Here is a 12,603-nt window from a genome sequence, read left to right as displayed (position 1 = left end):
CTTGTGCTAATCAGAATGCTGTTTCTTGATCTTCCTTTTCCGGATATGTTTTCCGGCTTCCAGGGGGCAAAGCACGGCTGGTTCAGACTTATTAAAGGTCTCAGATTTATTAATTAAACGTCACAGCTTACAGCAACCGCTGAAAGAAAAATAAGCTGGTTTTATTCAGGCTTACAGAGGATTTTATTGCAGAGAGCAGACACAGCTCCTGAGCTGGTAGAGATCTGATGACATCTCTGTATCCTATTCACATGCCAAAGCTGGTAAGCTTTAAAAGTCAATCTCAAAGCTGTTGGCAGGCAGAAGATATCTGTAGGTGTGTGTGCAGGGGCCAGTGTTTAGTGTGGGTGTGGTGTGAGAGAGGACTGTGTGGTGTTTGTGGATAACTGGTCATGAGTCCGCAGACCAATCAACTAATTATTGTAAACCAAAGCTCCATTTGTACACAATCCTTTGGCTGCAGCTTGTCTGTTGCATCAGTAGTTGAAGTATTTTCAATCAGCTGTGTAACGTGTTTCTGATGATAACAAAGTGTGGGGCTGGATGAACACATCAGGCCAAGCAGCATCTTAGGAGCACAAAAGCTGACGTTTCGGGCCCAAACTCTTCATCAGACCCTTTTTCTGATGAAGGGTCTAGGCCCGAAATGTCAGCTTTTGTGCTCTTAAGATGCTGCTTGGCCTGCTGTGTTCATCCAGCCCCAAACTTTGTTATCTTGGATTCTCCAGCATCTGCAGTTCCCATTATCTTTGTTCCTGATGATGTCAGGTTCTTGCTTTACATTATGCAGTAATTCTTGATTTTAAATCAGTTCTTCATTCATTTCAGCCTACAATTAAAAATACACAAAAATAAAATAGCATAGTGTTTACAAAATGGTGAGCATTTGAGTGCATAGTGGCTGAGGTAGTGTTTGAGGGGAATTGTGTGTGTGGTTTTATGTGCAATAATTCTATGGTGTGTGTGGGGATGTTTTGTTAGTGCTGTTGCGTGAGTATAGGCAGGTGATTTGGGGCTGCTTTGTGTGTGGAAAGGGAGATTATAATGAGCTTGTATGCATATGAGAGAGTGTATGTCTAGGAAAGTGTGTGGTGTGACAGTATGTGTGGGTACACAACAGGGAAAACTGCATGTGGATGTTTACATGTATGGATGTGTGTGTATATAAAGTGAGAAGTGCATGTTTGTACGTATGTTGTGCATATGTCTCTGTGACTGTGTGTATAGGGGATAATCTAGGGTGTGTGTGTGTGTATGGAGAACATGGAGATTTTCTGTGTACAGGCGAGATAATGGTGTGTGCCTATGCTGAGGGAAAGAGTGTGCTGTGTGCCTGTTTTTTGTGAGGGGTATGAAGTGTGTGTGTGGGTGTGTGTCTGTTTTTGTGTGAGAGGTAAGAGAATGTGTGTGTGTGCGCGCAGTTAACAGCATGGTGTGCATCTTATTCATTGAGATTGGAAAGAAAGATGTGTAAAGTTTGTGAATGGAATTTGGCATTTATAAAGCAAAGGTTATAAAAACAAAGAAGTGCTTTACAATTACATAAGGCACTGGGGAAACCACACCTAGAATACTGAGTCCATTTTTGGTCTCCTACTTGAGGATGGATGTGGTGGCACTGGAGCAGTTCGGAGGAGGTTCACCAGGTTGATTCGAGGGATGAAAGGGCTGACATATGAGGTGTGATTGAATAGTTTGGGCTTGTACTCGCTGGAGTTCAGAAGAATGAGGGGGGACCTGTTTGAGGAATATAAAATGCTAAAGGGGATTGATAAGGTGGCTATGGAACAGTCTCAAACAAGAGATCACAGACATTGAATCAGAAGAGGTAGGTTCAAAACTGAGATAAGGAAAAACTATTTCTCTCAGAGGATTGTGAATCTGTGGAACTCACTGCTCCAGAGTGCATTGGAGACAGAATCAACAGATTCAAGAAAGAAATGAATAGGTTTCTGATGAAAAGCAGGAGAAAGGGTTAGGGGAACAGGTAGGAAAGTGAAGTTGAGGACAGGATAAGGTCAGCCATGATCATGGCAGAGCAGACCCAAAGGGCTGAATTGCTTATTCCTGATCCTCATTCCTGCTCTTAGAGTAAAGGGAAGGCCTTTTAGAATGGAGATGAGGAGAAACTACTTCAGCCAGAGAGTGTTGAATCCATGGAATTCACTGCCACAGAAGTTTATGAAGGCCAGGTCATTGAGTACATTTAAGACTAAGATTGATAGGTTCTTGATTATCAAGGGGATCAAGGGTTATGGGGAGAAAGCAGGAGAATGGGGGCGTTGAGGAACTTATCAACCATGAGTGAATCACAGAGCAGACTCGGTGGGCAGAATGGCTTAATTTCTGCTCCTATGTCTGATGAACTTACAATTCCAATGTTCCAATGATTTGAACCTCGAATGGTTTTGGTGGTTGGGGACCAGGGTTTGGAGCGAGGCTGACAGGAGGAGGAATTTTTTTATCTCAGAGGGTTGAGTATCTTTGGAGCCCCTTGCCACACACAATTGCGGGGACAGAGTCCAGTAAGGGAATCAAAGTTTATGGAGAAGGGCAAGAAAGTGGAAATGAGGAAGACATGATCAGCCATGATCCTACTGAATTGCAGAGCAGGCTCAAGGGGCCAAACTTTACTATTTCTTCTGATCATATGGTCTGAATGTAAAACCTATGACATGTACATTCTAGAACAGTTATTTAGATGCAACTTGTATAGCAAATGCTTTAAAAGTCAAGGATAACATGGTGTCAAGCTTGATGATCGCAGCAGTCCAAGCAGCATCATAGGAGCAGGAAGGTTTGATGTTTCGGGTCGAGACCCTTCTTCAGAAAGGTTTCTTTTTCTGAAGAAGGGTCTCGACCCAAAAAGTCAACTTTCCTGCTCCTCTGATGCTGCTTGGCCTGCTGTGTTCATCCAGCTTCACACCGTGTTATCTCAGATTCTCCAGCATCGGCAGTTCCTACTATCTCTGTAACAACGTTAAAAGTCAAATCTACTTCTGTAGATATCTCATGAACTTAGATTATAACCATGTGGAGAAAATACAGCTAAGTACTATAGTTGAGAGTTAGTCCTACTTTGCAGCAATGACCAGAGTGGTCATTGATGGGATGGAGGATTCAAGTATTACAGACATTGAAAGCACAGTGCTGAGCTTAATCAATGCAATATTTTGGTAGTATTGAAGTTGAGAAACAGCATTGAGATAATCAAAGTCAGTACACATTCACATCTTCTCGTACTCCCCACCTCCCAAATCTGAGCCTCTCTTTATGCTTCTTACTGCTGGAATTTTTCACGATAAGCTTCCATTCATCCAACAGTATAAAACGGCTCTAAGTAAAATCACAGATTATAACCTCTGTGATTATGGCACTTCTGTATTTTAACATGGTCGGTTGCATCATCACTCTGTAACAGCTGTTTTTCACTGTTGGTTGCAATCTTGACTCTTGATCATAGCAAGTGAATGCCTATCTATTATATTTTCTCCCAACACCACTACTTAATCTTAGGCCCTCCTCTGCACATCAACAAAATCATCAAGATCTGCAGTCAGCTTCTCATTGTGACGTGTAACTTCATCTCCACTGCAGTGCTGTCAGAATGATTTGTGTGGACAATATGTTTCTCTTTAGAATGTACTGAATAAACTTCCCTCCACTGCACCTTCAGGCAGTGCGTTCCAGATCTTAATCACTCACTATGTAAAAGAGCCTTTCCTTTTGCTTAATTGATTAATTGCTTTAAACCCGTCTCCCTCATTCTTGATCCTTTTCAGAGTGGGGACATTTTCTCCATATTTACTCTTTGCTCTCTTATGATTATGAATACTTCAATTAGATCACCTTTCAGCCTTCTCTTCTCCAAGGAGAACAATTCCAGCTGCTGAAATTTATCTTCATAACTGAAATTCCTGAAAACATTCTCAAAAACCTCTTCTGCACTCTCTCCGATAATTTCACATCTTTCTTACAGTGAATTGCCTAAAACCGGATGGAATATTCCAGCTGACGGTAAACTATCATCCGATCCAAGTTCAACAAAACTTCCTTGCTATCATACTCTGTGGCCCTATTAATGTCATCTAAGATGCTATACGCTTTATCAATTGCTCTCATAACTCATAACACTTTTAACAACTATGCAGATCTACATCCAGATACTTCTTCTCTTGTACCAACTTTACAGTGGCACACTTTAGCTTAACCATCTCTCCAATCACTTCCTACCAAAATGTATCAGCTCACACTTTGCATGGAACTTCATCTGTCACATATCTACCACTTCACCAACATATCTAAGTCCTTTTGAAGTGCTCTAGTACCCGCACAGTTTACAAGGCTTCCAAGTCCTGTATCATATGCAAATATTCAAATAGTGCTTCATACGCCAAAGTCCAGATCATTCATATGTAGGAAGAAAAGCAAGAGTCCCAACACTGAACCTTGGGAAATTTAATCCCCTAGCCAGACAAAAAAACATGTCTTACCCAATGTTCTGTTTGTTAACACTTAGCTAATTTTGTATCCACGTTGCTCTCCCTTTCATTCCATGAGCTCTAACCTTGCTCACAAGTCTGTGTTGCAGCATTAGGTCAAAGGCCTTCTGGAGGTCGACTTACAGACTGATCAACTCTCTCTAAAACCTCATCAAAAATATACCCAAATTGATCCACGTCATCATTCATTTAGTCCTGAGATATTATTTCCAGAAGTTTCTCAACCACCATAATTAAAAAATTGACTAGTCTGTAGTCTCTTGTCTTATCCTTATAATCTATTTTGAACAAGGGCATAACAGTTGTAATTCTTTACTCGTTTGGCACCATTTCTTAAACTAAGGAAGACAGAAAAGTTATTGATATAGCCTCTGAAATGTTCAAATCTTACTTCCTACAGTATCCTTGGATGCATTTCTTCCAGTCTTAATGCTTTGTCAACTTTCAGTATAGACAGATTTTTCAACACCTCAATGTTACCAATTTTAAACCCTGCTAGCCACTGAATTTCCTTGGCTTTCATTACGTCTTTCATGGTAATGACAAATACAAACTATTCATTTAATACTTCAGCCATGCCCTCAGCTGTCACTTGTAAAACACCTTTTTGGTCCCTAAATAGTCAAGTCCTCCTTTTATCACCTTCTTACTAAATATAACCATACAAGAGACTTTGGGATTCTCCATCATGTCAGCTGCTAGTCACAATCCATCTCTCCTTCTTTTATTTGCTGTTGCATCTTCCCTCCAAACATTTCATAATCAGCCTGGTTCTCAATTGAATTTTTGACCTGACATATGTCGTAAGCACATGTTCTTCTTTACCATCATTTCTGCCACATTTGACATCCAGGATACACGAGATTTGTTTGTCCAATATTCCCTTTTGAGGAAATATACTTTGAACACGTCCACTGTTCAGTTACCTTTTATTACGCCAACTTTTGACTCCAATTTATTTCACTCAGATTCATTCTTATTCCATTGAAGTTTGTTTTAAGCTAATTAATTAATCTTACCATGACTGTTCATTCTATTTTTCTATAATTAGCCCCAAAGTTATGAAATAGTGATCAATATTCCTTAATGTTCATCCACCAAAATTTGATCTCTTTAGCCACTCATTCTCAAGAACAACATGTTGTGGTATGTGACGGTACAATGGCTTTAAGAGGTGTATTTTGTCCTGATTCTTTTTTTCAAGAAGAAAGGATGAGACAGAGGAGACAAGCAGTCTGCTCAAAAGTAATAAAGTAAACAGCTTTTGAGGTTTTTTTTTAAAGTTGAAGCAATAGAAGCAGCCTGAATGGGTGAGGTCAAGCTCCCATGGAACCAGGATTTTTAGGTTTAGCTTTCAGACGATGCTGCGCCTTGAAGCGAGATATGGAAGCTTTATTTTTCCTCTCTCTTTTACAGCTAAAAGCTGGGGTTCTCTTCCTGCCGTGGAATTGCATGTGACGCAATCTATTTTACTGAATTTGCCCTTGTCAAGGGTGTGTTTATGGGATGTTACTATATTGGAACAGTTAATTGGTCATAGTTATATATATATATATATATATATATATATAATTTTGTTAAGCATTTCAATAGAGTTACAGTTAAGATTTTTTAAAATTTTTAAATAAAAAATAAAGTGTGCTTTGCTTAAAATTGAGTAGTTTGACCAATCGAATTGCATCTAGAATGCAATGTCTTATACTTATAAAGTGACTGACTGTCTATAAATTGTCTGATTTTTAAACAAAATAGAATGTATCTGCAAATACAAATTCACTCCATAAATTTGTGTGTGTGAGAGAAAGAGAGGCGAGGTGGATGAGAGAGACAGTGTGAGTGTGCATGTCAGTGTGTGAGTGAGTGAGTCAATGTGTGGCTGCGTGAGAGTGTGTGGCTGCGTGAGGGTGAGGGTGAGTGAGCGTGAGTGTGAGAGAGAGAGAGAGATATACAGGAAATGATGCTCAACTCACTGATCGTCAATTCCAATATGCCACAGCAAAAAATGATAACGACTTCCTCAGAAGACAGGCACAGGAAATGTCTGATAGCGTACCCATTGTCATCTAGTATTTCCTGGGAGCAGAGAAACTACACAATGTTCTTCATAGCTTTCAACACATTATCAATGACGATGAGCACCTCGCCTAGATCTTCCCACGCCTCCACTTCTTGCCTTCAAACAACCGCCAAACCCTAAACAAATTGTTTGCAGCAAACTACCCAACCTTTAGCATCATACTATACAAAGTTATCATGGCATTCTGTGAAAGACATGTCAGATCTTCAACATGGACAGTACCATCACATGTGGGAAAACCACCCCCACGTCCACGGTGGATGCTCACGTGACTCAGCCAACATTGTTAATCCCATATGCTGCAGGCAAGAATGGCCTGAGGCATGGTATATTCACGAAACCATGCCGACGCTACCACAACAGACGAATGGACACAGCATAGGAATCTCCTGACAGGAATGTTCCCTCCCAGTGGGGGAACACGTCAGCAGTCACGGTCATTTGGTCTTGAGTCTTTGGGTAAACAGAGACGCAGTCACCAAGCAGAGGCTAATAGCCACGTTTGGTCTCCATGAGGAGGGCTTCAACTGGGATCTGTGCTCATGTTGCACCACCGCACCGCACCACCCCCATCCCCTGTCTACACACAAACGTAAATCTACAGGTTGTATTTGCATATATATTTTGTTTTGTTCAAAAAGCACACAATTTATGGACAGTCAGTCAATGTGACATTTTAACAATTCCTACTTTAGAAATAAACCAGTCTGATTCCAAACCAACACAGAAAAAGATTCTAAACAAGGTCTCGCACCTAACATGCATTGTCTGACCTAAAACGTCACCTCTTCTTCACACTGATGAAATCCTTAATTTTCTCACGTCCATGACTTGAAAGGAATTCAGGGATTTACGTATACATTTTAATCAATTAAAACCTTCTAACTGATTAAAGATTTAACAGTATCTTAGGTTTGTTTAATACATCCTCATCAGTGGTGTGGCCCTTTGATCATTTACTGATAAGTTCTGTGTCAGATACTACCTCTCTCACTAACACTTAAAGAAGGAGCGAAGCTCCAAAAGCTTGTATTTTCAAATAAACCTGTTGGACTGTAACATGGTGTCATGTAATTTTTGACCTTTTCCACGTGAGTAAGCCTGTTTCCCTGAGCCAGTCAGGGAGTGGAGGGGTGTTGGAGTTGGGGAGTTCAACATGAATGGCTGGGATGTCTTACCACCGGCATGCCTTTACCTTGGCACTGGGCAGCTGATCAACTCCCTCCCCACAACCAGCATGCAGGTAGCTATGTTTCACTGTTCTACCACCAGCAACACAATCAGGTTCTTAATTGACAACAGCTTCCTTTGGCCTAGGGCAGAAGGTCGTCTTTAATTGGTCCCAAAATCCCAAACATAATTGGGGGTAGGTCTAGAAGATAGCAGGCTCTCCTTTCCATGCTTTTCCATCTGATTAAGCAGCATCCTGCATCCCAGTCTGTGCCCAAGGTGGGCACTACATTCCACCCATTGTGTACAGTATGAGATGTATTTGACAGACCTGTGCACGTACAAGTATTTCAATGTTTAGGTAAAATTGTGGCTTGAGAATTGTCATGAAGGATGAAGTAACTCAAATTGAAAACTGTTGTTTTGTCTTTTTAATGCTGTGTCTGAAAAAGATTAGATTCCATTCTCAGTACCTTGTGTGCTGAATCTAAATTAGAAAGATATAGCAGAGTACAGCAACTGTATATCAACTGAGTAACCTTTGTTATCATTTAATTATTGAAAGTATACTGCGTTTGTGATTTAATATAGGAATGCTTCAACAATTTCAACTGCTAAATACAGCAACAACTTTCAATATTATGCTAAAAAATTATTTACAGCTCCAAAGTTCTGTGTAGAAAATAATACAATGACCTTTACCTCATAGAAAGAAAACAAGTGAACCTGAAGGCGAGAAATCCAATTGACAAACATCAGCAATCACTGGGAAACAGTGAGAAATGCCAGAAAACATGGGAAAAATCACCAGCACTCAAAACAAATGACTTGTTTCATTCTCTGCCATAAATCTGTTGTAGCATGTTTTCCTGATCCTTGTAGTACTGGATAAAGCCGCTCTATAACAATACGTCTACTTCCAGTTAACACACAAAACAATTGCTCCCACTTTGGATAAACCTGTCTGGATGTGAGATGCTAATTACTCTTAAAGTAAAGTAGGATATCAAGATCTCTTGCAGCAGTCAAATAGAATTGAAAGGATCATACCTTAATGTCATCTTGCCAACGGTGCTCCTTCTGAAACTGCTCTGCAGCCTTGGCCAGTCTCTACAGGAAAACGAGGATTCAGAATTAAAACTGACTTTAAATAAAACACTCAGAAACATACAGTAACGCTGTAAACTTCACAAATTACAATACAATAATAACTAGGTTATTTATTTTAAGTGATTGTTATTAAGATTTAAATACTGGTCAGGATACCTCTTCTTCTTCAAACTAGTTCATGGGGATCAGTTTGACATCACATCTAAAAGATGGTACCCCCAATAGGTCAGCTATTCGGCAGTACCACACTGGAGAATGAGCTTAGAATTTTGAGATAAAATTTTAACCCAAGCTAGCAACAGAGGTATTAGAAATAGCAAGAATTGCACATGTTGGAGTCAAAGTCAATACAATGTGCAGCTGGAAGAACACAGTAAGTCAGACAACACCAGAGGAGCAGGAAAGTCAACACTGCGGGTTTACACCCTTCATCATAACTGGAGACAGGGAAGAGAGTTTGGAAATAACGGACAGTGTGGGGCTGGGCTAAGGTTGGTGAGATGGTGATAGGCGGATGCAGTTGGGAGTAGTGGAGACTGTTCAGTGGAAAGGGTGGAGCGGACAGGTGGGAAAGAAGATGGACAGGTTGTCAAGGACGTGGGGATGAAAGGGAAAGTTTGATGCGGGATGAGACCAGGGGTGGGGAGATTTTGAAACTGGTGAATTTTACATTGAGGCCATATAAGCTCCCAAGGAGGAGTATAAGGTGTTGTTCCTCCAGTTTGCTGGTGGTGTCTTTGTGACACTGGAGGAGGCTTAGGATGGGCATGTCACCAAAAGGGAGGGGGAGTTTAAATGGGTGGCGACTGGAAGGTATTGTTGATTATAGCATACAGAGCACAGATGCTCCGCAAATTAGTCACCAAGTCTGCACTTGGTATCACTGATGTAGATGAGACCACATCAGGAGCAACAGATACATCAGACCAGGTTGGAAGGTGTACAGGTGAATCCCTGTTGGATTTGGAAAGATTGTCTGGGGCCTTGGACAGAGAAAAGACAGGAAGTGTAGGAGCAGGTGTAGCACCTCCTTTGGTTGCAGGGCAAGGTGCCCGGTGTGGTGGGGTTTGAGGGGAGCGTGGAGTGGACGAGGGACTTGAGGAGTGCACAGTCCCTATTAAAGGCAGATAGGAGTAGGGAGGGAAATATATCTTGGCTGTGGAGTCAGATTGCAGGTGGCAGAAGTGGTGGAGGATGGACCCTAAAGTGGGAGGACTGGTATGTGAGGACCAGGTGGACTGTGCCCTTATTTTTGTTTGTGAGAGGGAGTTTGACAGGAAATGCAAAAGATGTGGTTGACAGCATTATTAATCAATGGTTTGTTGGGGGTTGGGGAAGTTGTGTTCCTTGATGTAGGAGATCATCTGGGATGTCCATGAGTGGAGCACTCCATCTTGGGAGCAGATGTGGTGGAGGCAGAAGAATTGGGAGTAAGGGATCACATTCTTGTCAGAGAGTGGGTGAGAGGAGGTGTAGTCAAGGTGGTTAAGGGAGTCGACGGATTTGAAATAGTTGTCAGTGCTAAGATGGTTACTAGAGATGGAGATGGAGAGGTCCAGGAAGGTGAGGGAGGAATCGGAGATGATCCAATTGAATTTGAGGTTGGGGTGAAAGGTGTTAGTAAAGGTGATAAACCGTTCAAGCTCCTGTAATGGAAGCAGTGAAAGTTCAGTGACAGCATCACAATGACTGCATTTCAAAAACAATTCATTGGCTCTGATACATGCTGGGACATTCTACTACCAAGAAATCAAGCTCTTGTTCTTTGTCAAATTCCTATATCAACAGTTAGTGCATAAACATAAACCTGTCATGCTGTAATTACCTTCTCTCAAACAACCCTGGCACTGCAATAACAACAGCAAGCTAAATTTATACTCATGGTTTCCAATAAAAATGTGAGCACATAGAAATTGACAAGAAGTGTGTCCAGAAATCACAATCTACAATAAACAATCTACTATATATTACTATTTGTGGGCTCACGTGGAAGAATATTACAAATTGCATGTTGAATTTTAAATTTTGATAGTATGTACTATAACACAACATTTGTCCTTAGACAAAGTTATAAAATCAAAAATAGATCAGATCATATTGCTTCAAGCTGGAAAATATTTATTTCTGAAATAGTTAATAGGCAATGTGACAGGACTGCATAAAATAAACCATGTATTTGAACACAAAGTTATTGATGCAGTTTACTTCTCCAAGGCTACAATTATAGTGGATGTCTTCCACAATTTGAGCACAAGATAATGTTAAGAAAAGTGACAAATCTTCTGAATATGATCAAATTTACATATATAAATTAAAATTAATTTCGAGTCTTCTATATTTTCATATATAATTTACGACAGATGCATAAGGTATCTGTTTATACTGATAAGTCAACAAACAATTTTGAAATAATGGGAATTGATCATTTCCATTCCATTTCCTTTCATCTCTGTTTGAATTACATATACCAATTAACACTTCTGCAAATTTCTAACTGGATATATGAGAAATGAATTATCTAATGAAAACACTGGACTAGGCTAACAAACCACATCACACTGTTTAGGATGAGGCAGTCTTTCCATGGTGGACTTTGCATTGGCTCATAAGAACCATGACCAGGGAGAACTATTTATTGATTCAGAAACAGTGATTTATAATAATGTATTACACTAGCATTTGAGTTCAACTGCAATGAATGAGGTTAATATGCATCTTTTATAGTTTTGGATCCCTCTGTGTGCTTTCCAATAATGTGCTAAGGCAATTGGTGTTTTTAACAGTAATGCTCTGAATCAGTTGTCCAGTGTTTTGCAACAACGTATACATTCAGCAACATATGTATTCAGTGTAATGTACTGACCCAGTGTCATGTGTTCTAAAGTGACATCATATTTGCACAGGGTAGTACAGTATTACAGCACAGAAAGAGGTCCTTTGGCCTGTTGTGTCCACGCCAGTCAGCTAGTGCCTATCAAGCTCTAATCCCATTTCAAGTATTCATCTAATTACTTCTTAAACATTGTGAAGGTTCCTGCTGCACACAGTGAGTTCCAGATACCCACCACCCTCTAGGTGAAAACAAAGATTTTAAATCCCTCCTAAACCTCTTTCCCCTTACCTTATATCTATGACCCCACAGACATGTATCCATGTGTGATGTGTCTTATGTTATATGCAGGGTCAGAATGGTATGTTTTACACTGCAGGTCATTGTCAGTTTTGTTGTATTTTACAATGGACTCCTTAGTCAGTATTGCATGTTGTATATTAGAACGCAGAGTCAGTGTGGCCTCATTTACATTAGTGCCTGTTGTGTTTTGCATAAGAGAGCAAGGTCAGTGTACTGTGTTTTATGTTATAGTGCAAGATCAGCATAATTTGCTTTACAATGTAGTGCACGGTCAGTGTGGTGTGGTTTACATTTCAGTTCAGGGTCAGTGTGGTGTAATTTGGAGTGCACAGTCACTGTGGTGGTTTTTACATTACAGTGTAGGGCAAGTGAGGCATATTTTACACTGAAGTGCTGGGTCAGAGCGGTACAATTTACAGTAAGGTATTGGGTCACTGATAACAAAGTGTGGAGCTGGACGACCACAGCAGGCCAAGCAGCATCTTAGGAGCACAAAAGCTGACGTTTCGGGCCTAGACCCTTCATCAGAAAAGGGGGATGGGGAGTGAGTTCTGAAATAAGTAGGGAGAGGAGGGAGGCGGATCGAAGATGGATAGAGGAGAAGATAGGTG

General features: G+C 40.6%; 1 protein-coding gene across 3 annotated transcripts in view; it reads right to left on the bottom strand.

Moving 5' to 3' along the window:
* The window catches only part of cacna2d2a (calcium channel, voltage-dependent, alpha 2/delta subunit 2a), an 815,854-nt gene that overhangs the window by 408,144 nt on the left and 395,107 nt on the right, over positions 1-12,603 (bottom strand). For all 3 annotated transcript variants that reach the window (XM_048547478.2, XM_048547479.2, XM_048547480.2), the window contains exon 4: positions 8,800-8,859. In XM_048547478.2, the coding sequence (XP_048403435.1) occupies positions 8,800-8,859 (60 nt within the window). The remainder of the gene's footprint in view (positions 1-8,799; positions 8,860-12,603) is intronic.

This window comes from Stegostoma tigrinum, chromosome 11 (genome assembly GCF_030684315.1).
Source record: "Stegostoma tigrinum isolate sSteTig4 chromosome 11, sSteTig4.hap1, whole genome shotgun sequence".
Taxonomy (NCBI): domain Eukaryota; kingdom Metazoa; phylum Chordata; class Chondrichthyes; order Orectolobiformes; family Stegostomatidae; genus Stegostoma; species Stegostoma tigrinum.
This window is presented reverse-complemented; position numbering and strand designations above follow the sequence as displayed.